General features: G+C 32.8%; 2 protein-coding genes across 2 annotated transcripts; one reads left to right on the forward strand and one right to left on the reverse strand.

Annotated features, from left to right (window-relative positions):
• Nucleotides 1-2405: 2405 nt before the first annotated feature.
• Nucleotides 2406-3417, reverse strand: LOC139492670 (uncharacterized). Its single transcript, XM_071280822.1, has 2 exons — nt 3407-3417; nt 2406-2784 (listed from the first exon to the last, which is right to left on the reverse strand). Exons 1-2 carry the CDS (start codon nt 3415-3417, stop codon nt 2406-2408), a joined length of 390 nt encoding a protein of 129 aa, XP_071136923.1.
• A 3660-nt stretch (nt 3418-7077) lies between these two features.
• LOC139492089 (mitochondrial carrier homolog 2-like) lies at nt 7078-22993 on the forward strand. Its single transcript, XM_071280233.1, has 12 exons — nt 7078-7218; nt 8739-8829; nt 9518-9624; nt 10198-10290; nt 11219-11276; nt 14351-14402; nt 15882-15941; nt 16253-16346; nt 17970-18002; nt 19564-19631; nt 20695-20770; nt 21787-22993. The coding sequence occupies exons 1-12, from the start codon at nt 7141-7143 to the stop codon at nt 21886-21888; spliced, it is 912 nt and encodes a 303-aa protein (XP_071136334.1). The 5' UTR covers nt 7078-7140; the 3' UTR covers nt 21889-22993.
• The last annotated feature ends 1738 nt before the right edge of the window (nt 22994-24731 follow it).

The following is a 24731-nucleotide window of genomic DNA, read 5'->3' on the forward strand; positions in this document are numbered from 1 at the left end:
TTTATTCTCCAATTAATTATCAATAATTACATTAAATGTATGTTTCATTATGATACTTTATCATCTGATTGGCTAACTGCACATCACGTGTTATTCCGTAAGCAACTGCATTGCTCAATAAAACTTTTCATTCATGATAACACGTGGTCGCACAATAATTAAGAATTGAATGCTCTTTTTTGTAAATTTATTGGGGTGTAAAAGCGTTGACCGAAGTACATTTTGTATGAAGCGCGGAAGCGCTTCATACTTAAAATGTGCACACGGTCAACGCTTTTACAACCCTATAAAGTTACAAAAAAAGCATTCAATACTTATAATTACATTTTTACCTATAGGATCATGAAAACACGCCTTTTATCAAGTTTTTATTTCATTTACCTGTGCACTTTATTGTGGGACCTCGTGTCATCATGAATGAGAAGTTTTATTGAGTGATACAACTGCATGCTTAAGGAATAACACATGGTGTGCAGTTAGCCAATCAGAATAACGTATTGTAATGAAACAGACATCTAATGTAATTATTTACATTAGATGTATGTTTCATTATAATATTTTATTCTGATTGGCTAACTGCACATCACGTGTTATTCCGTAAGCAGTTGCATTGCTCAATACAACTTTTCACTCATGATAACACGTGCTCCAACAATAAAGTGCACAGGTGAATTAAATAATAAAATATATAAAATTCGTGTTTTCATGATCATAGCTAAAAAATGTAATTATAAGTATTGAATGCTTCTTTTTGTAACTTTATAGGGTTGTAAAAGCGTTGACCGTGCGTACATTTTTAGAATGAACGCTTCCGCGCTTCATACAAAATGTACTTCGGTCAACGCTTTTACACCCCAATAAATTTACAAAAAGAAGCATTCAATTCTTAAATAAAGTGCACAGGTGAATTAAATAAAACAATAATAAAATTCGTTTTTTCATGATCATTGCTAAAAAAAAATGTAATTATAAGTATTGAATGCTTCTTTTTGTAACTTCATAGGGTTGTAAAAGCGTTGACCGTGCGCACATTTTTAGTATGAAGCGCTTCCGCGCTTCATGCAAAATGTACTTCGGTCAACGCTTTTACACCCCAATGAAGTTAAAAAAAGAAGCATTCAATTCTTAAATAAAAACAAAGCGTTTTAAACATGCTCGTTTAAAGCAAAGCAAACCTACGGTACCAAGCACACAAGAACTACATAATCAAAGCAAAGTATATCATGAATCATCGTGTTGAAGGCCGTACATTGTCCTATAATGGTTTACTTTTACAAATTGTGACTTGAAGGAGAGTTGTCTGATTGGCACACACACCACATCTTCTTCTATCTATGAAACATACGGCATAGATTTCGACAGTTGTTAGATATGTATATACCCCCAAAAAAAGACTACAATATGAAATCATGATTTCATGTTACGAGCTAGCACTCACAGCAGATTAAGAAACACACGTATACGCAGTTAAAACGCAAAAAGCACTGAAATAGAAGGAACAAATACAAAGTAAGCAACCGTAAGTAAGAACATTTTATTAAAGGTCGGCATATATAATTATACATAGTAACAAACAAAATATGAGCTCTGGTGAGCTCTGTAACCAACTATCATAGAACAAATCATGCAGCTTCATGCAAATACTAATATATAAAAATAAAAAAGCATGCAAATATAATGAAAGTAAATTAATTTTTATGAGCCTCCAAGGTCAATTCTCATTTTGCAAAAAACCTCTATGTGCAGTGCATGGTTGAACCAGTACTGGAATATCATACAAATACTTACAATCTTAAAAGCAGAAAATTTATATCACTGGAATATCATAACTAGAGGTTCTAGAGAGCCTGTGTCACTCTCCTGTATCTATATGGTTTTGGAAATCATGTAAATTAAGTTTAAATCATAATAAATAGCATTATATATCCCAATAATGATTAAGACCAAGTATGGTTTAATTTGACCCAGTAGTTAAATCAAAAGCTGGTTATCCTAGTGTAGTCTTACAATAGTTACCGAAGACCCTTTTGCATTATTTCACCGTGTTCAAGTCGTGACCGTTTGAAATTGTCTTTTTGTTGTTTTTTAAACCATTTTCCCATTTACCTCTACAGTTAACCCTTATATTCTATTCATTTTTTTATCAATTCTTTTGAGAAGAATTTTGCAAAATACCTTACTAGGGACAGAAAGTAATGTAATCCCTCTCCAGTTGTCACAGTTGTGTAGATTGGCTTTTTTGGTAATTTCACAATCAGACCTTTGTTCAAGTCTGATGGAATGTCCCCTTCTTTCCAGATGACAAGGAAAAGATTGTGGAGTACTTTAGATGATGTATCTAGGTCTGCCTTTAACATCTCTGTGTGGATGGAATGAATGCCTGGTGCCTTCCCTGTCTTCAATAATTAAATGGCATTTCTTACTTCTTCTGTAGTTGGTGGTTCTGTGTTGATGTTTAAATCATATTCTGATGGTTCAGGGGTAGCTATGATATCAGGCTCAGGGCAGTTTAATATCTCTTTGAAATGTTGGACCCACCTTTCTGCTTGTTCCCTTTCTGTTTTCAATGCTTTGCCATTTTTGTCGTTTACATGTGCTGTCTGTGCATTTGATGTTCCATAGAGTTGTTTGGTGATTTTGTAAACTGTACGCAACTCTCCCAGGATGGCTGACTTTTCTGCTTCGTTTGCTAGGTCCTTCAGATATTGTCTTTTATCTTTTCTAGCACTTCTTTTAACTTCTTTGTCTTTTGCTCTGTATGTTACTTGTAGTTGATATTGTAACCTTTTAAAAAGATTTGATAAAATTGTGGATGAAAAGCTTAGAGAAGAACAATGTGGCGTTAGAAGAGGCAGAGGATGCATAGACCAAATTTTCACTCTGAGGAACATCATCGAGCAATGCAATGAATGGAACACACCACTTTTCATTAATTTCATTGACTTCAAAAAGGCCTTTGACAGTATACATAGAGAAACTCTTAGGAAAATTGTGAAATCATATGGAATTCCACCAAAAATTTTGATGCTGATAAAAGCCTTCTACAACAGCTTTAAATGCAGTGTCATCCTTGATAGCTCTATCTCAGACTCATTTGAAGTTAAATCTGGTGTAAGTGAGAGATGTATTATGTCACCAATCCTATTTTTATTGGCCATTGACTGGATACAAAGACATACAACATCAGACAAGAAAAGGGGTATCCAGTGGACCATGTTTAACCAGATATAGAAGACCTTGATTTTGCTGATGACATTGCCATATTATCAACAACAAGTGAACACCTCCAAGAGAAGACCTGAATGTCAATGCCAAGAAGACCAAGGTAATGTCAATAAACACTAGAAATACAACACCAATAACAATCAATGACCTGTCAGTGGACAGTGTTGAAGATTTCACTTACCTTGGAAGCATCATAAGTAAAGATAATGGGACAGGGAAGGACATAAAGGCAAGACTATCTAAGGCACGTGCAACATTTGCAAGACTTCATACAATCTGGAAGTCCAACCAGTACAGTTTAAGGACCAAACTGCGCATCTACAACAGCAATGTAAAATCTGTCCTACTGTATGATTCAGAAACTTGGCGTGTTCTGGTTAGTGACCTTCAAAAAGTAGATGCATTCCATATACTAGCTGCCTAAGAAAAATCAACAAAATATTCTGGCCAAATAAGATCAGCAACAAGAGCCTTTCGGAGAAATGTAATGCTAAGAACATAACAACAGATATTAAACAACGAAGATTAAGATGGTTAGGTCATGTACTGAGAATGCCACAACACCGCACACCTAAAACAGCTCTATATTGGACACCACCAGGAAAAAGGAAACCAGGGAGACCTAGAATCACCTGACGAAGAACTGTTGCAGCAGAATTAGAAGCAATGGGTTACACCTGGGGCCAAGCCCAGTACATGGTTAAGGACAGAGAGAAGTAAAGGCAGTTTGTTGTGGCCTTAATCCCACTGGGGATGAAGAGGATAAGTAAGTAAGTCTATTCATTTAGCCATGGCGGTCATGGTGGTTGGATGGATTATCAGATACATTTTTCAATCAAGATATCCTTCTGAAAATTGTGGCTAAGTTTGATTCTTTTTGGCCCAGAAGATAAAGTGGAGAAGAATTTTGTAACAGATTACAAAAACTTACTGTTAAAAATTGAGTATTAAGGGAATAACTCCTTAAGGGGTCCATTAACAGTGTTGACTTATTTGTAGATCTTACTTTGCTGAACATTATTACTGTTTACAGTTTATCTCTATCAGTATCTATAATAATATTCAAAATAATAACCAAAAACTGCAAAATTTCCTTCAAATTACAAATTCAGGGACAGCAGCAACGGGTTATCTGATTAGTTTGAAATTTTCGGGGCAGATAGATCTTAGCCTGATGAACATTTTTGGTCATGTTGGTTGGCGGACCAATTCATCGGACACATTTTATTTGTAGGTTTTACTTTGCTTAACATTATTGCTGCATGCTTACTTTGTCTCTATCTATAATAATATTCAAGATAATAACCTTATTCGTCTGAAAATATCAGGGCATACTAGATCTAATTCTTAACCGATGAACATTTTTACTTCATGTCAAATTTACTGTACGGCCGAATGCTTAAGTTTCAGAGATAAAAGCCAAAAACTACATTTACCCCCTTTGCTCTTTTTTTTGGCTATGGCGGTCATGTTGGTTAACAGGCAAGGTCGTTGACACATTTTTAATACTAGATACCCCAATGATGATTATGGCCAAGTTGGTTAAATTTGGCCCAGTAGTTAAGAAGGAGAAGATTTTTGTAAAAGTTATGTTAATCATCGTTTTTAGTTATTTTAAAATAACACTTTTTGCATCTGCGGGGCATGAATTGTGTCTCCCAGACACAATTATATCTCAAAGAAAGTTCTACATGGACTGTTATATTATAGCTACTTCAGAGTGGAGTGTGAGGGCATCACTTTGTTCAGTTTAAAAGGTCTCCAAGGTAATGGAGCGCATTCTACGAGTGTTTAGCGATGGAAGGATTTAAATCTGCAGGTTTGTTTCGTACGACTCTTTGATTGGTTTTCATAAACAATTTGCAGGCATGTCAGTTAACTGCTAGTAGTCTGTTGTTATTTATGTATTATTGTCATTTTGTTTATTTTCTTTGGTTACATCTTCTGACATCAGACTCGGACTTCTCTTGAACTGAATTTTAATGTGCGTATTGTTATGCGTTTACTTTTCTACATTGGCTAGAGGTATAGAGGGAGGGTTGAGATCTCACAAACATGTTTAACCCCGCCTCATTTTTGCGCCTGTCCCAAGTCAGGAGCCTCTGGCCTTTGTTAGTCTTGTATTATTTTAATTTTAGTTTCTTGTGTACAATTTGGAAATTAGTATGGCGTTCATTATCACTGAACTAGTATATATTTGTTTAGGGGCAAGCTGAAGGACGCCTACGGGTGCGGGAATTTTTCACTACATTGAAGACCTGTTGGTGACCTTCTGCTGTTGTTTTTTTTCTATGGTCGGGTTGTTGTCTCTTTGACACATTCCCCATTTCCATTCTCAATTTTATTTCTTTAATTGGAATGGCCACGATTAAAAGAAACACTTATAAAAATAAGTAGATGTGGTATGACTGCAAATGAAACATCTTCAGTAGAAACATCTGAAACCAAATGACATAGAAGTTAACATTATAATTAAGTCACCGTACGGCCTTCGACCATGCGCAAACCCCGTACTGATTGTAATACCCATCTATGATATAACAATAAAAAAAAAAAGTACTTGAAACGGGTATCTGTACAAAGCAGAACACACATCTTACCGATGGAAAACACAACGGACCGGACGTGGCAGGATATAAAAATTATTTTCATAACAGCGCGAACAACCGCAAAACTTATGTTGGTGATAATACTGAACCATTTCCCTTTAACTTGTTTGTCATCGGCTATTGATAACAGTGGTTTTTCGCTCATTTTAAGTGTCAGATGTCCCAATAGGGTTAGCATGGTTAGAAAAAATAAAACAGAAAAGTACATACAGGTGCACGAAAAGAAAAAAAATGAAAGTTTAAGTATTCATCATTCAAATCAACACACAAGGGGTAGTCCGTTGATATTTATTTGTTTTATTTGATTTAGGCGTTTAGAACCTTTGGCTACCACACATGTTAAATGTCTATACGTACGACATGACAACTGGGCATTACAGGCGAACGTTTACCTAATCTGACCCAGTCAATTGATAACCTGAAATAGTCTTGTCCACGCTGTTATGAAAATGATTCTATATACATCCCCAAAACAAACAAAAAAGACCCTTACGCACAATCTGAGAGTACAGTTACTGACAACTAGTTCAAAGCCAATAACAAATGAAATTTAAGAACCGTGCTTAGTGAGCGCGCTCACATACCCGAAGTCCCCACATTGTCACTGTAGAATGAAAATTACTGTAAGAAAAAAAATTGTACAAAAACAAAAATTGAATCATAATTTTCTGTCGATATGCACATCTACATAGTATGTCCTTATCATCTACAAAATTTAATGAAATTCTGTCGTGTGATTTCATAGGAGTTGCGATGACAAACTGTTGCGGAAGTATATTGAAGCAAATAAGTTCAAAGAGGCGTAACTCCTAGAAAAAAAATGAAATTATGTTGTGTGGTTTGAGAAAAGTTGCGATGACAATTTAAGAAACAGGACTGACGGGCTGACAGACTGCCGGACGGACAGACGGACGGACGGGTCAAAAACATTATATCCTTCGCAACTATGTTGCGTGGGGTATAAAAATATAATGTATCTAAGACTAAAATATCAACAAGTACACTTCCAACGTCCAATGGATTTAGTGTAAAACGTCATTATAAGTCGGCAGTGAAAATATGACCTAGGGCAATGTCAGACACGCATATAGATTGTAAACCGATGTATATATATAGCCAAGTATAAAAGGAACCAATATAAATCCAGAGATATTAATGATATGTGACCTTGGACTTTTATATTATGACCCAGATGTGTCGATTATCTGAATATTTTTTAACCTTTGAGAAGACCCAAAGGGGGACAACTCTTTCTGTGACTTTCCGACTTCTCGGGAATTTTCGTATCCATAAGCAAGAAAGAAAAATGGCTGCACAATATGTTGCTTCTGCTGGTTTAACCGCAGTTTTTCACCCAATAGGATACGCCAAAGTTTTAATACAGGTATTTAAAAAATAGAGGAAGAATCCATAACAAGGGAGAATAAAGTGACGATGAAATATACTGTATCTGACGATCCAGGCAACCGCTCTAGTCGCATGCCCTCTGTATTATCTTATCTCTATACCGGCCTCTATACACGTACTTTCACTTTATCATACGAATCATAACGATGAGCCTCCAACAAAAACATCTTTTTCTGAGAAACTATAACTCTTGCGATACTTGAAATATTGGATGTTGTATATGCAGACAATATAAATATTAAAAGTTCGACCTAGCACTAAAATTGTCAAAATCAAATCCTAGTTTAGATTTAAAAAAGCGGCAACTGTAAAGTATATATAGTGCCAATGATGTCTTCCTAAAATATGTAGTCAACCACTGTAAAACTATGTCCCCTCCTATTGTATTTTAATAGTCTCCTGTACATGTACTTTCATTTTATTTATCACTTGTATCCATTGCCTTGATAGGAGTAAGAGTTATTTCCCTTTGACACCATGTGAACAAATTTCACCATTAATTAACAAAATTCACCATTAATTAACAAAATTCTACTGGTTATACTCACAGTTAGACTTCATTTAAAGTCGTTTTCTGAATGATTTTTGCTTGTTCAAAACTAAAAGCCATGTATAACACATCGCTATGATATATTAAGGATCTTTTGTCATGATTTTGTCAGACTTGATTAATGTACCAAATGTATACATTTGGATAGCAGGGCTCACTCTAGGAGGGGACAGTGGCTATAAAGTTGCTTTACCATCTGTCACTATGCTTTGCTTGACCTTCAAAAGTGATATCTACTTAATACTAGATATTATCTAGTTGCCCTCAGGCCTGTTGTTCACTATACTGGCTTTCAGTTGCTTTTGACATTTGTCATCAGTTATTTTCTTTTTTTAAATCAAATCTGAGACTACTATGTTATAGTAGTCTCAGATCAAATTGACAAAACAGCAATTTTGATTTTTAAACGTAAAAGACTTCAACGATTTATTTTGTTTAGAAAACAGTTTAAACCTTTGATTTAACAGTAGGTTGCATGTTATTTCATAAAGACAATATTTTATTACTTTCTGTACTTGTTACTCAAGAGCGTATAAATTATCATGGCCACACTTAAAAATTTTGATTTGCCCAAACCCTACCCAAAGGTAGAGACAGTGGGTAGGTAGGTATGCATTTTTTTAATTTTTTTTTAAAAAGACAAATGGAAGTGTGGGATGTTTTTTTGTCAAGCAGATCTGATTAAAAAAAAAACTTTTTCTAAACAAGGCAATACAAGATTTTGAGTAGGCAGCTATTTTCTGGGTAGGTAGGGTTAGGGCAAACAAACATATTCTTTTTTATGGCCAAATCATTCTAACTTTTGACAAAGTAAGTTTGTTACTTCATTGGAATATGAAAAAAGTTGCCATTAGAACATGTTTAAGCCATTAATTGCATTAAAAATGTCATATTCCTATAAAAAAAAATTGTAAATCTCATTTATTTTTGTTATTTTATATTTTCAGCTTGGACATGAACCGTTAGACCCAGGATTGACTAAAACATGGTTTGGACTTGGGAAAGAAAAGTTTTGTTATCCAAATATTTTTAAATATAGTAAGTTTTGTTAAATTTGAATTTGAATTTCCATTTATCATGTTTATGAGGCATATTAAAAAAAATGATAAGTATATATATATATAAATACATTTGTTCATCCATCTATGTGAAACACAACAATATTCAAAGTCCATTTGACAGAAAGCTTGTATATTTTGTAGGATTGTTTATCATTGTAATCTTGTGAGTTGTCCATGCTATACTAAAAGTTTGATTTGACAATTATTATGGTAGGACTTGGAGTTTGACCATTTTTCAATACTTGGTGTCTGTCACGTTTTAACGTTAAACAAATCTTCTCAAAAATAACAGAACCATTTGGAACCAAAGTTGATCAAAATCATCCTTGGGTATATAGTTTTAAAAAATGTGTTTGATGATTCAACTTGCTGCAAAACATGACCATCAACTCTTAAATTAAAATATAAGGGTTAAAGTGCAAGTGTTGTCTACTTATAGAAAACCTTTTATAGATAGAGAAATTATTTTAAAGATGGAGAAATTCTTACAAAGTTAAAATGATCAAATTGTCAAGATCAACTTGATAATGTCAATAAGAGCAAATTTGTACAACAAAATCTTATAATGGACACTGCCCTGAAATGAAATTTTTATTTTCATTGAAATAAATGAGTTTTTGTTTAATATATTTTTATTGAGTAATATACATTGTATCTATTTGTAGTTGGACACATTTACAAAACAGATGGCTTTCTTGGTTTATATAGAGGTGTTGGACCAAGAATTTTAAGTGGTTTTGTAGGAAATTATGTTGATAAAATTGTACTCAAGGTAAGCACAGTAGAACTTTAAAATGGTCCAAACGGAGAAAGTTTAGTAATCAACAAGTATACAAGTTAAAGATTTACAATGGTTCATAACAAAAATAAAATTGAGATGATAATGGATGTCATACTAAACTTCGAAATATACACAAGAGACTAAAATAAAATATCATGAAAAAGTGTATTCCTGTAAATAATAATTTCCTTTGGCAATGACCAATGAAAGACACACATGCACCTTTCTGCTGTGAATGAATAATTCTGAGATGTGATTTTTTTATAATGAAACAGATTTGCTGATCTATGGATGTAAATGAATTACAAAACAGTAGAAAATTGAATATATAATGTGCTATTACTTGAAGTTTTGAAAAACTAGATTATCTGCTAGTCTTTATTAATAATGTATTGCCCTTAAAACATGCCTTCCACTAATATAAGACAGATCTTTTTACAATCTTGGATGGTTGGTTCATATGTAATGATACAACCTAATATTAAGGGTCGTGGCATGTTTAATAGATCCAGAGATACTTTGCTATTCTGATTCTTAATAACATGATCTGGTTTTATTTTACAGGCAGTTAAAGGCCAAAGACTGGGAGCCAAGTCAGAACCAACAGAAGAAGCAAATGATGAACTTATAGTGTGGTGCAAAACATTTTTCAAACAGGTTTGTTGTAATTAGTTGAGTTTTTTCTAAACAACAATGTAAAGGGTGTGTGGTAATAAATCTGTTGGGGAAGTCTTTCATTTGTGTTCCTCTAAACATATTGTGGTTTAAAACTTCAGCTGCAGTTAAACAACATGGCAGTTACATTACTAAAAATTGGAATGAGCAGAAAATCTGCTTGGAAAAATCGTTAATGGAATAATTCTTGGAAGTGAGTCTTCTTTGAAATATTATTTGATGGTATCTTTTATTAATATATTTAATTTAGATGAGTTAAATCAAGGTAGTAAAGCCAAAAACAACCACAAATATTTGCTTATAAGGATCTGACAACACTTCATTCTACCTACTGACTGGGCAACAATGGGCAAGGGATGTATAGCCAGTCAAGGTTGTTTAACACTTCCAGCATCATCGTTGTACTTTCTGTTCTGTTAATTATAACACAAGTAAATGAAATTTCAGATTTCAAACTTTTGAAGGTGTGTTCCATTACATTAAAACAAAAGGATCCTGAAAGGTTCTTAAAACAAAAAGTAGAACTGAGCATGGTCAGCTCCATGTATAATAAAATCATGACCACAGCATCTAATTGGAATGAATGATGTTTTATTGTGGCAAAGGGTTATTATCCAATATCTCTTTTAAGCACCTGTTTACAGCTAATTTCCTAAAGCATGTAGAGCAAGACTTTGGTTAGCTTGCTTGCTTTGTTTGTATATTTTACAATTGTAATTGGGATAATGTCCAATCATATCAGAACATAGTATACAGTTTTAATATGCCTATATATATTGTTTAAAGATGTCAATCTTAATTACAAAGCTTAGATTAATGTGTTTAAACAAAGCAAGCAATCCAACCAAAGTTTTACTATACAAGCATTAGAAAATTAGCTGTAATATTACAAATTATTTACTCTTTGTAGACATCAGAAGAAGTATTAGCCAAATGTTGTGGTGTACTAGCAAGTCAACCTTTACATGGTAAATCTTATTGACAATTTTAAGTGGTCATGTTCTAATTTAGTTCATAGGATTATTTTTCTAAAAGATAAATAGATAGATAAAATTTTTAACAATACTCATGAAGATAACAGTGAAATGTTGAAAGATTGATTATCAGCTTAATTAACAGTAGTTTCATTCAAACACGAAAATGTAATTAAAACAAAGTGTATTTGTACTGTTACTTCTGTGGTAAAAAATTTCATCTATAAATATGTTTTTGCTTATCAAAAAGTATGTACAGCAAGTGATGAAAGGCTACAGTACGCCCAGAGAGTTTGTAATCGCGAACTTTTATCACCGATTTCCGAGTGTAGCGGTGTGACACTGCGAATCACGGATTCTACTCCCAATTTCCTCCAAAGATTCTCTCCCAACACCGCGTGGCTGTTAATTGGTTTATTGCCCATCGGATGAACTGAAAATTAATGACGCGTGACAACATAATCGGATTAGCCAGATTTATTACCTTTGTACATTTAATCGATCTTGATTGCACCTGTGTGCTTTAAAATACGTTATTTAAATGTCCATTCATTGTCAGATAAAAGTGTGACATTTTTATTTAAAATAAGATAATTATTCTTGTATGTATATGCCCATGTCATTGTCATATGAAATAAAACGTAAAAACGTATAAAAATACGAATAAAACACTTATTTAGTATTTTCATTATAGTCCGATCAGGTCATAATTTTTGTTTTTTTCAACAAAGTTTCAACAAAGATGATTTTACCACAATTAGAACCTTTTATGACCTACTCAGTGAGCAATATCCGGTTCATTAATAGTTTAATATTATATAATTAATATCAACTGGCTTAAAACAAAATGATGTTTTTACGGTAATTTGTCCAATCTAAATCAAACCCTAGAGTTAATTTATCGGACCAACAAGTGAACTCTGTTACTTTCACTTTATTTTGAAATGTAAAATATTATGTTTCACTACCTCGGTAGATTACCGACTTGAAATATTTGAATTTAAAAAAGAAACAAATAGTTTTGTATGCAATGTGGCAGCCCTATATTCATAAATACTGAGATAATTCCCCGCCCAGACACAACACAATAATCACAACCTTATTTAATTATATGAAGAAATAAAATCGTGTTTTTTTATCTGTTATGGATCTTTTATTTTTTTGAAATAAAATTGGATTGGTGCAATCCGTATTTTACTGCTCGTTAAAAGTCCTCGGCGAAATATAAAAAGAAGTATTTCAACAATTTATACTATAGAATTATATCGTACAAGAAAGAAATATGTAAAAAAAAAAGGGATCGGATTTTTACGATCGACACATTTTCACAGAGGATCTCACCAACGCCCATCAGGAACTGAACGACATGCATCCTGTTTTCATCTACCATTAATGTATAGTGTTGACTATGGAAGTATAAATAATGTCCAGGTTTATGTCCTCTGTTGACTGAGAAAGTATAAATAAAAGGCTGATGTTCGTTTATTCAGAAAAGGAATAAAATTTAGAATCCGGTTAATCAATTGTAAAAGGACCTTCTAGAGCCTCAATCTTAACGCACACAAATGTCAATCATTACAAAGCAAGTTTAAACCTTCAATGAATTTTCCCACGGTTATCCAGAAAGGTCACCTGAGTTTACTGTTACATGATACTATTTCCCGCCAAATAAAAATCTCGTGGACAAAATTGATGTCACTATTTTTAGCATTCAATATTGTGAGCGAAGTCAAGTTCAAGTTCAACCACGCACTGTTGATCACTGAGATGCGTGTAGTCTTCCCACGGCAATTAATTGTTTTAAAAATATTTAAAGATCACTGTTCTAAATACAACACAAAAGTTTACATTCATTGTGCGTAAATGAATATTATGCAACGACGAGTTGATGCAGCTGTAGCCGAAATGTATTATATCCTAAAGTAATGCTAATCGTGAAGAGAAAATGCCGTAGACTTATTAAGCATAACGAATGGTGAATAGTATTTTCTTTTTTACTTGCATATATACAAGTTTTAAGACACGTAATTTTCTTTAAACTCACTGCTCACATTTTATACCTTCAGCGTTAGTTTCCGTTTATTTTCACGCAAGTATGTCTCTTTTCGTAAGTTATATAAATTACCGTTAAATAAAAAACGAGGTCATAATCAAGTATAGATTTTTTTTTAAACTTTAATGCAATTGAAAGCATTAACAACAACGTTTTGGATTTTAAAACTTTTATTTTGTAATCGTAAAATGGAAATGGCGTAGAATTATTAGCATAACAGATAGTGAATAATATTTTCTTTTTTACTTGTAGTATAAAAAACTTTGAGACGTGTAATTTTTCTTTAAACTGCCCTCATTTATTCTCCGTTTATTGTTGCACAATTATATCTCTTTTAGTAAATTAAATATTTATTTACTGATAAAAAAACGGAAGTTAAAATCAAATATAGTTGTTTAAAAACGATTGATTAAAATGTACAGTGTAATTGAAAGATTGAAAGAATTAACAACAACGTTTTGCTTCAGAGTGTGTGCAAAGTGTCGTCCCTCCTCTGGTTTTGCTTTTTATTTTAATCTTTCATTTGTTTCAAGAAATCAGATATAACCTGATAATCAATAGACAGGAAATACAATTGTTTAATTACATTAGAAATCTCACATACCTTGACTGTCGCGTGCCGGCATAGATCAGACGGATTAGGGCAATTAATTACCTGGTGTCACACCGCGTCACACCAGACTGGGAGAGATGTCGCTAATACAATAAACAAAAGATAGCGGATTTACGCGGAAGTCGGAGGGAATACTCCCAAATTTCTCCGAGAATTTTGGGAGGGATGTCGGAGTTTCCTGGTGTTACACCAGGAAAAATATCGGAGTATGGAGTTTTGGATTACAAACTCCTTGGGCGTACTGTATCATGAGTAAATTACCGTACAACAATTATGTAGAAGATATCAAATATTGAAAGTTTTTGAGGTGTTGCTCTATCTGTTAAGGAATTGTTTTGTTGAAATACATAACCTTTAGATTGAACTTTAAATATTACATGTCTGTGATGTTTTGTATTGCAGTTATTATGATCAGACAGATGGCACAATTTGTAGGTGGAGAGACAGAATACAAGTAAGCATAACAAAAAGTTATAAGAGCCGTGGTGTAGTGGTTAGTGCATCAGACTACTAACACAAAGGTTCCTGGTTCGATTCCCGTTTGGGATGAAAATTTCAGGAACTCAATTTTCGGCTCTCCCTTGACACCATCTACGAGTATGGTCTTGAGGAAACGATGATAGTCCATCGGAAGGGGACGATAAATGGCTGGCCCGTGTTAAGAGAGAGCCATATCTCTTGCACGTTAAAGACACCCTTGTAGATTTCAAAAAAGAGTAGGCTAATGCCGCTACAAGGCAGTACTCGCACCCGCAAAGTGGAAAGGGATTAATATAAGTTGCAAAACTTGTTTCCCAATCCACTATAAATAAATATGTTTAAACTAACAAGTAGTTGTTGTTTGAAATCACTATGTTTCCTGGGTAACCAATGTTTGTGGATTTTATGGATATGGGTTAACCACAAATTTAAGTGTTTTTAAAACTTAGTTTAATTTTCCAAAAAGCTTGAATGCAGAATTTGTCAAAACTATAGAATCATGTATGTATGAATACAATTTTGCATGAACAATGATTAGAGAAAAATCTTAAGATATTAAATGGACAAATTTATTTACAATAAACAGTTCTTAAAACTTTACACAGAAAATAAGACTGAGCAGCATGAACCCCAATAAGAACCAATGATGATCTCAGATAATTTATCATCCATTAATTTTTTATTTATCAAGGGAGATAATTTAATTTGATAATTATGTAAAATATTCCTTTTACTTATGTAGCAAGAAAAAGAGTTTGGTGATATCATTTTATTTATTTGTACAAGTTTAAGGGTTGTATAAAAAATCATTTTGTCCTTTCATATTCTTTGTAAGTGCAACTCCTATTTAAAACAAATATAATTCCTGTTCTTCAGGGGAGATAATCAAACTCATACTTCAGTATTGTAACATGTGGTTAACTGCATCTCCGCCTTAACAGCTGAAAGGATATTAATGAAAATTTAAAAAAGTTGTAGAACAATTTTCAGCACATGTAACATCCCATTTCTATAGAATTTGTATGAGTTATTGTGCATTGTTATATAAGGAATTTTATCTTAAAGTATCAAAAAAGACTTGGTTCTTAAAAGCAATACTACCCTAAAGTCAGCACAACAGTATGTTTGTAATTTCTGAAACAAGTCTTGGTTCTTATATTGGTCTATTTCAAATGCTTCTTAAACTTACCCCCCCCCCTCCCACAAGCAAAAGCAAAACTAACAAAAAACAACCTAAGATTATTTGTTATTCAAATTTTTAGTACACTTCAATGTGAAATCAAGGATTATCTCCCTTGTTGGCAATATTTATCTATTGTTTGAATTTTTTGTTTTGGTTGAAGTCTAGGACTGATCATGAAATTTAAGTACAGTAAAGAATTTTACAATGGTATGCAAAGAAATAGATACTCACAAATATTTCTAAACACATCATTATCTTATATTTTTTCAGCTCAATATTTTCATCAGTAACTGAGATTTATCATAATGATGGTATATTTGGTTTCTTTGCGTAAGTATATATTTTTTTTAGATATGCAGTAAAAAGCAGAGTTTATCATTCAATGAGAACAGTATTTCAAAACAAGTTGAATGGGTATTTGAATTGTGAATAACAAAACTCTAAAAAGGAATTTAAAAATAAACACCATTGGCTTATTATTAGTAGTGTTGGTTTTGGTGAAAATAGAGATCCCATGTTTCTTCAATTTTTTCAATGAAACTATTTGCATCCAATGATCTATCTTCGTTGTATCAAGATTCAAGACAAAAAGGGACACTTGAAGGCTTTTATAATTAATTGTTACATGTTTTATATTTCAGTGGTTTGGCCCCCAGAGTAATAGGAGAAATGTTATTAATATTTGTTTCCAATTTCGTTTCGCAACTTTTCAACAAATATTTTGTAGAAGACAAGGTAAGAACATCAAGTTACATATTGGGTTAAAAAAAAGGAATTTGAAAAAGCTGAAAAAATCCTGCCTACAACCTTTAAATAAATGGTTAAATAGTGAAATAAAGCTGTTATTTAGTTACTTAATTCTTACAATACTAACTATTTATGTTACTAGATAAAACAATTATTAGGAATGATCCAAAGATTACAGTCTCAAGTCTAGTCATTCAAATACGAATTTTTATACGACCGCAAAAATTAAAATTTTTTTGGTCGTATATTGGTATCATGTCGTCGTCGTTGTCCAGCGTCGTCAGCGTCATCTGAAGACGGATAGTTTCCGGATAATAACTAGTATAGGTAAATAGAAATCAATAAGATTTGAACACAATCTATGTAACCACAAAAGGAAGGTTGGGATTGATTGTGGGGGTTATGGTCCCAACGGTTTAGATTGTACCACAATGTTCATACCATATAGTAGAAGGTTGAGATTCATTTTAAGGGTTATGGGGCAAACAGTCTAGGAATTAAGGGCCAAAAACAAGCATTTTTGTAGTTTCAGGGACAATAACTTATGTATAACTGTATGGATCTTTGACATTGTACCACAAGGTTCCATATAATGAAGGGAAGGCTTTGATTTAGTTTGGGTTAATATCCCTGAACATTTAGGAATAAGGGTCCAAAAAAAGGGCCAAAAAGAAACATTTTTCTAGATTACAGGCAATAAAATTGGGTTTAAGTAAATGGATCTCTCTGAAATTATGCTGCAAGGTTTCTTACTACAAAGGAAAGGATGGAATTGAGTTTTGGGGTTCTTGCTCCAAGGTGGGAGGGGGGTTTCAATAAATGAGAAGTCAAAAAAGGGTCCCAAATACGCATTTTTGTAGTTTTCAGTCAATAACTTGTGTTTAAGTGTATAAATCTCCCTGAAATTATACCACAAGTTTCCATACTACAAGGGGATGGTTATGGGGGGTTATGGCTCAAATCATTAAGCAATTCGGGGCAAAAAAGGGGGAAAACAAGGGTTTTTCTGGTTAAAGAACAATTTAGACAATTTAAAAGCAGTGTAAAGGAGGTAATGCAATTAAAATTCAAAGAATACTGTTATATATATGTTTGATTACTTGATTACCTCCCTTACACTGCTACTTTTCAAAAGTTTAGAGAAGAAATCTTCAATTGCATAGTATTGTGCAATAGATTTGTTATATCTTTGATCACATTTATATTGTGACAAAAACCTATATTATGTCAAAAATTTGATCACAATCCAAATTCAGACAGTATCAAGCTTGAATATTGTAACCAAATTTGACCCAACTGTTCAGGGTTCCACCACTGCAGTGATATAAAGCTATGCCCTGCAAAGCACCTGGGTAGATTAAGATTTCAAGAATCAGTTGAAGGTCTGAGTTATAAAGAAAACAATAAATGCGCAGACTTATCAGATGCCAGAAAAGTTGCACTTAAGTCAGTATTTTCTATTAACTTAATTCTCGAAAATTTCATGATTTATCATGTTTTACATAGGAATATCTTAATTTGATATAGCTGTTTGTAACAAAATAACAAGTAAGATGAGGTTACTTTCTTTACTTCCATATTGTATAAATGATTTTATATCTTTTGTTTCAGGAATTACAGACATACTGTGGTGCTGGGTTTGGGGTAAGTATTGCTATCAAGTGTACTTACTTGTGCAGGTTTTTGACTATATATTCCTATCAAATGTATCTTGGTAGAAGATTACCAAAGCAACAAATTAGCTACGTAACATAGAAATCAACCTTATGCAAGTTCATAAACACATATATGTATAAGCCTTTGGTGGATTTTGGAACATTCTAATGCCTAATAAAAGATGAATTTGGGTGTATTTTAATAGGGTTCTTATAACAATGTACATAGTTTTATTTGTAAATAATTACTGCTGTTTTTATTAATTGAGGAGGGAAGGCCTCATGATTTAATGAGCAAGAGTCATTTATATACACTCAAGAAGAGTCCGACTCTGTACTGAAAAAAGAAGAAGAACAACAACAACAACTAAATTTTCAAATAATTACAGACTTTATGTAGAGATTTATCTACCTGAAATAAGTTAATAGATACATGTATTGATAATCATTTGCATAAGGTCGATTTCTATCCAACGAAGCTCACATGTCAAGAGCTGGATATCCAGATGACAATAGAAACTTAGAGAACTGGTAAACACCGAAACAATCAACAACAAAACAATAGATACATACTAATGCACAACACAGTAGCATTTGCGAGAAACTTGAATCATAAATGTTTAAAACTGATGAAAGTTTTTTTTGGAATATATTAAAATATCTTAAGCAAAGAAATATCTACTGATTTATTTTTATGCCCCACCTACGATAGTAGAGGGGCATTATGTTTTCTGGTCTGTGGTACCGTCCGTCCGTTCAGGATAAAGTTTTTGGTCAAGGTAGTTTTTGATGAAGCTGAAGTCCAATCAACTTGAAACTTAGTACACTTGTTGCTTATGAAATGATCTTTCTAATTTTAAAGCCAAATTAGACTTTTGACCCCAATTTCACGGTCCACTGAACATAGAAAATGAAAGTGGGAGTTTCAGGTTAAAGTTTTTGGCCAAGGTAGTTTTTGATGAAATTGAAGTCCAATCAACTTCAAACCTAGTACATATGTTTTCTATAGTATAATCTTTCTAATTTTAATGCCAAATTAGATTATTACCCAATTTCACGGTCCATTGAACATGGAAAAGGATAGTGCGAGTGGGGCATCTGTGTACTTTGGACACATTCTTGTTATTTTTTATCAACAGATGAGTAAACAAAAGTATGATTTAAATTGATAAATACATATTTCTTATCCTTCATCAGTTTCCTGCCATATTTCAGCTGACCATAATACTTACATTACTTTATAACATATTGTGATTCTTTAACAATTTAAACAATAGAACAATAGAACAGTGACTCTAACAGACAGTTCTATTTTATTGTCTATCTCAAGTAGAAGTTATTTTTTAGTCATCTTTGTGGTTATTGCTCATGTACTGAAATTCAAATGTCAAAGGTATAAAAGACACAAGTGGTAATATGGAAAGCAGTCACAATCATAATAAAATGGCACAAACAACATTTTGTATACTCTTATTGAACTTTTTTTGTGAATTAGAAAGAAATAATATTAAAACTTGATGTATTGTAATTTTCTACTTGTATTTTTTCAGTTACTTTTTGGTCAGTTTACATATCCGTTTCAATTAGCTAGTAATGTGATGGCTGTCAATAAAGCAGGGTAAGATTTATAAATAACACCGGTAGTACTACTCACAATTATAGGTCAAAGTATGGCCTTAAACTTGAAGTCTTGATTCTCACCGAACAGCAAGCTTTAAAGTCCAAAAATTGACTAGTGTCAAACAATTCAAAGAAGAACCTGATGGTCTTATCTATCTTGTTAACACTAAGATTGTGAGTTAGAACCCTGCATATGGCAAGTGTGTTTTACTCTAATCTTAATCAACTTGTATTGCCTGTTTTCCTCCAAATGGTCTGTGGTTCTCTCTGTGTACTAGGGCTTTGTTCACTAATAAAAATTGACCACCATGACATAACATATTAAGTGGAGAGTGGCATTAAACATCAATCAGGCAATTAATCAAACACTGCTAAGGAGATCGTTATAACAAAAGTCTACTCCTAGATACATGTATTCGTTTACATTTATTGGATTGAGGACAAATTGTAATTAAATGGATTTGTCAAAGCCTCTACACATGCCTAAAGAAAGACTCAACTAATCCACAAGAGTTGGTACACTATGAATAAGAATGAATTCATGGTATATGACTTATAAAAATATGAATGAGCTGAGGCAAAGGTGTTTAAAGCATGCAACATACTATCAATTGGACTTGGATTTCATTGATATTAAATGTGGGTCTCATTGGGGTCTAAGCGTGACGCCGGATTGCCGATTTTTTGTAAGCGTGACACGTGAAAGTCAAATTATTGTGGTGTGAAAACGGGAATTGAGGTCTTGTGGGACCCGGGAAATGACAAAAAAATGAGAATTGCTTACGTACATAGTGTAAGCGGGATACGGGAATCTGACAAAACAGTAAGAGGGATCCAGGTTCGGAACCCCCCAATGAGACCCCCTTAAATGAAAATGTCATATGGTGGCTAACTGTTTCTAAAAGTTTTAAGTTTGGATAGCTTTAATCAGTATTTATGAAAGATTATATTGAACAATGTAGATATTATCAAAGTGGCTAAATATTTTTTTTCTATCTGTACATCATTTGTATTATATTGTTTACATGTATTAAGATATATATTGTGTATCTATATTTCAGTTTGGTAGTTAGCCGTTACCCATTCATGGATAACTACACATCATGGGTTGATTGCATGCTTAGTCTCAGAGGAAGGGTAAGAATTAGATTTTGCTCTAGGAAAAGATTATTGAGAAAAAATGTGTGAACAACCCGGAAAAAAAAAAAATTAAAGGGGCACTAGCTGTCAAATTCATGTTCACAGATTTGACTCTAATTCTCATATTTGATTTATAACCATGTAAAACAGTTATCCAAAATATAAAAGTCTAAAATAAACAATTTACAGGGCATTAGCTGGAGAATATGTAGCTTTGTTTCGTGTTTATGTTAGTCTTGACACCATCTAATTAACTATCGAGTTGACCTCCAAAGACCTCTGATGGTCATATAAGCTATATAGACATAAATAGATATCAAACTCGTGCAATTGGATTTTTCAAGGTCTGTTTAATTTTGTATAATAGAATAAAAATTTTATGTTGACAATGGCAAACAGGCCGACTGGGATTTCACATCTTTTTTATTTTTATTATACAACCGCAAAAACTTTTTTACAGTCATATATTGGTATCATGTTGTAGTCATCGTTGTCGTCCATGTCGTAGAAATCCATGAAATTCATACACAATATAACCTTAAAAAGAAGGTTGCCCGTTGGGATTGGTTATGAGGGTTATGGTCCCAACAGTTTAGGATTTAGGCCAAAAAAAAGTGCCCAAATATGCATTTTAGTAGTTTCATACCACGAAGGAATCAATTTGCAACAGCGTAGTGTATTGCACAAAAGCAAAGAAATTAATATAAATTCCAATCACATAACCAATTCTAAGTTCTTTGACTACTGTTATTCTGTGTCAGAAACCTATTATGTGTCAAATATTTAATTACAATCTAAATTCAGACCTGTATCAAGTGCTAATATTGTGTCCCATTCTGCCCAGACTGTTCAGAGGTCGTATCCAGCTGTGCTCAGAGAAGCAATTTATACTCTGAAGGGTTATGCCAACTTAACAAAACTTGGCCCATTAATCATGTATTGATGCTTATGATAGCTGTAAATATAAAAAAAAAGACTGAGTTTGCTTTAGTTAATCAATTTTATATATACAGGGTCTGTCACACAGAGGAAGTGCCATGTTCTTTAGATATGTGAAAGGAGACACTGGAATTTCACCATCAGTTTTTGTAGCTGGATCCAAACAGTATAAATAATTTATGTGAACCAGACATTAGTAAACTACAGCAGCTAAAGTATCAAAGTGTTTCAAGGTTGCAGGATTCTGAACATTATTATATAGCTGTGTACATCTGTGTAAGACATCAAGTACCATTTGGAAATAAAATGAAATTATTTGTGTATTTCTTGGAATTATGCTTTCAATTGAGACTCATTTTTTCTGTTAATGGTTTGATTTCTTTATTCAAACTTCATTAAGTTGCATTCCAGGAAAAAATCTTGTAAGTGGAATGAAAATTGTTTTGAACCTCACAAATAGTAATGGTTAATAAATATAGCAATAAAGATTTAAATTCTTATTTTTAGCAATTTGGTTGTGAATTTATATTTAGATTTTCTTCATATACCCCAAGAATTTTTTAATTTTCCTTAAATCCGTAAATTATCAAAGGTCTTATCCCTGTTAAGTTAACTTTTTTCAATTTGTGCCAACTATGTTACTTTTCATATTAGTTCTTAGAAGATTGTGATTGCACATTATCTCATTGTAGACAAGTAATGCATATCTCTCATTTTCAGTTTGATTTTATATTTATAGTTTGAATTCATGGACTAATATTGTCACATAACTTAACAAGATTTGTATAATTGAATACTTGTATCACTAATACTGAAGTTTTATTTGTAACTTGTTTTTGCAATTTAGTTAGGACATTTTTTTATTTGTTTCTTTAGCTGTCATAGGTTTTACCTTAGGGTTTTATTTCTTATCTTCTCAGACTTCAAATGGGTATTTTTTGTTACCTATTTACAAAATTGATAAATAACTAGTTGTATATAACAAATTTTCCTGGACATAAGACATTAGAAGTAGTACTGATGAATTCTCAAATGATATTTATTTAAGTTTTCATGCTATTTCTCCAACATTTTGATTTTGATTGACTCAGGTGATATAAAGCTAAAAAAAATATTTTTTTTCAAGAAAAGACTTGGCATAATAAGGTGATGGAAGCAATGTATTAAACTAGAATTCACATTTATATGTGTATATAATGTCAGCATTTAGCACTCTTGTTAGCAGCCATACAGTATAAAAGTTGTTTTATATTGACGGAAAAATAAAATATTTATACACAACTATTCTTTCTTTATGCTTGAATAGGGTTACAGATTGATGAAATTTTGTTATTCTTTAGATAACAGAGATAAAAGCTAGAATAAATGGAGATAAAATTAGCAGTGTCTGTGACTGCTGTTATTGTATCTATTATTACAATGGTGAATTTGAAATCATCCCTTTATACGCACACCGTTATGAGTTGGTTGACCAATTTGGAATATCCATTTCACAAATGATATTAGATAAGTTCTTTATGTCATAATCCCTTTCCCTTTTCTCAAATGTGACCTACTGAATTAGACTATTTACTGGGTTTGTAATAACATGAGCAACAGGGTGTGTGCCACATGTGGAGCAGGATCTGTTTACCCTTCCAAGGCACCTTAGATCACCCCAGATTTTAGTGGGGTTCATGTTCATGGGGGCCCTGGCCCCCCCCCCCCCCCTTTCAGGGGAAAAATTTTGTTGATAACATAAGGAATGACTGGAGCCCCCCTTTAGGTCAGTCAGCTTTTATTTATACATAATACGTCCTGTAAACAGCCCTTTAAAAACAATAACACATGTTCAACTGGCAAGTTTCATATGACCATGACCTTATTTTCATGGTTTATTGGTCAATGTTAGGTATCCATAGTTTCTCAGATACTATCTGCAGTAGGTCAACTATATTTGATGTATGGAATAATTGCATTGTGTACAAGTTGTTAAGCAGGGTTTTTATGTCTATTTTCTATGGTTCATTGGTCAATGTTCAGTTTTTATTGTAATTAGATCTGATTCTTAGATACTGTAGGCAGTAGATTAAATGCATTTTGACTGCTGGTATAAACATAAATTGTCTATTTCTGTCTAAAAGGTTCATCTGACCTTGACCTCATATCATGGATCCTGATAATGTTAAGTTTATGTTAAACTTGTAATCTTTTACAAACTTTTAAATAAATTGAATTTTGACAAGTACAGCAGGCAAGACATTTTAGCCTGTGCACTCTTGTTCTGATACTATAAGTGGTCAACTCATTTAGTGTATGTTTTGTTGTAACATGTACTTGTTTGCCTGGCAGGGTTTATTTAACCCTGACCTTATTTTTAAGGTTCATTACTCAATGTTAAGTTTTCAAGATAAGGTCACTTTCTCTGATATAATAAGCAATAGGTAAACTGCATTAGGTGCATGGTATGTTTATAAGAAGTAATGTGAATTCATTTATTTTCGTGGGTATCAATTTTCGTGGATTGCTGAAAACGTACATTTTAGTTGATATTTTATTTCATGGTTTTGCCCATCTCTGTATACAAATCCTATTGAAAATATGTTATTCATTGAAAATTTTAATCATGGTTCACCTCTACCCACTGAAATTGGTATCCAATGAATAATAATGAATCCACAGTAATTGTCATTCAGGCAGTGTGACCTTAGAAATTGTTTTTATCAGCAAAGCAGGTTTCCCGGCCGTTATTGAAATTCTTGACAAATTTGTATATTCTGAAGGCATACTGAGAATGTTTTACGGAGGGGACCAACCTAAGCAGGTCTAGTCCTTTCACCAGTCCATCCTTCTATGGAAGCAAATGGTTTTATATTTGGTCTACAGCTTGATAATGTTGAGTTGTAATATGTGAATCAATAGAAAACAACAAGATTTTATAAAACATATTTAATCTCATTGTTTTTAACAATCTATGGTTTTCAATTTTTTTCAAAAACATTGATGCATATACACAGTGCAAATATCACAATAACTGGCA

This window comes from Mytilus edulis, chromosome 10, assembly GCF_963676685.1.
Source record: "Mytilus edulis chromosome 10, xbMytEdul2.2, whole genome shotgun sequence".
Taxonomy (NCBI): domain Eukaryota; kingdom Metazoa; phylum Mollusca; class Bivalvia; order Mytilida; family Mytilidae; genus Mytilus; species Mytilus edulis.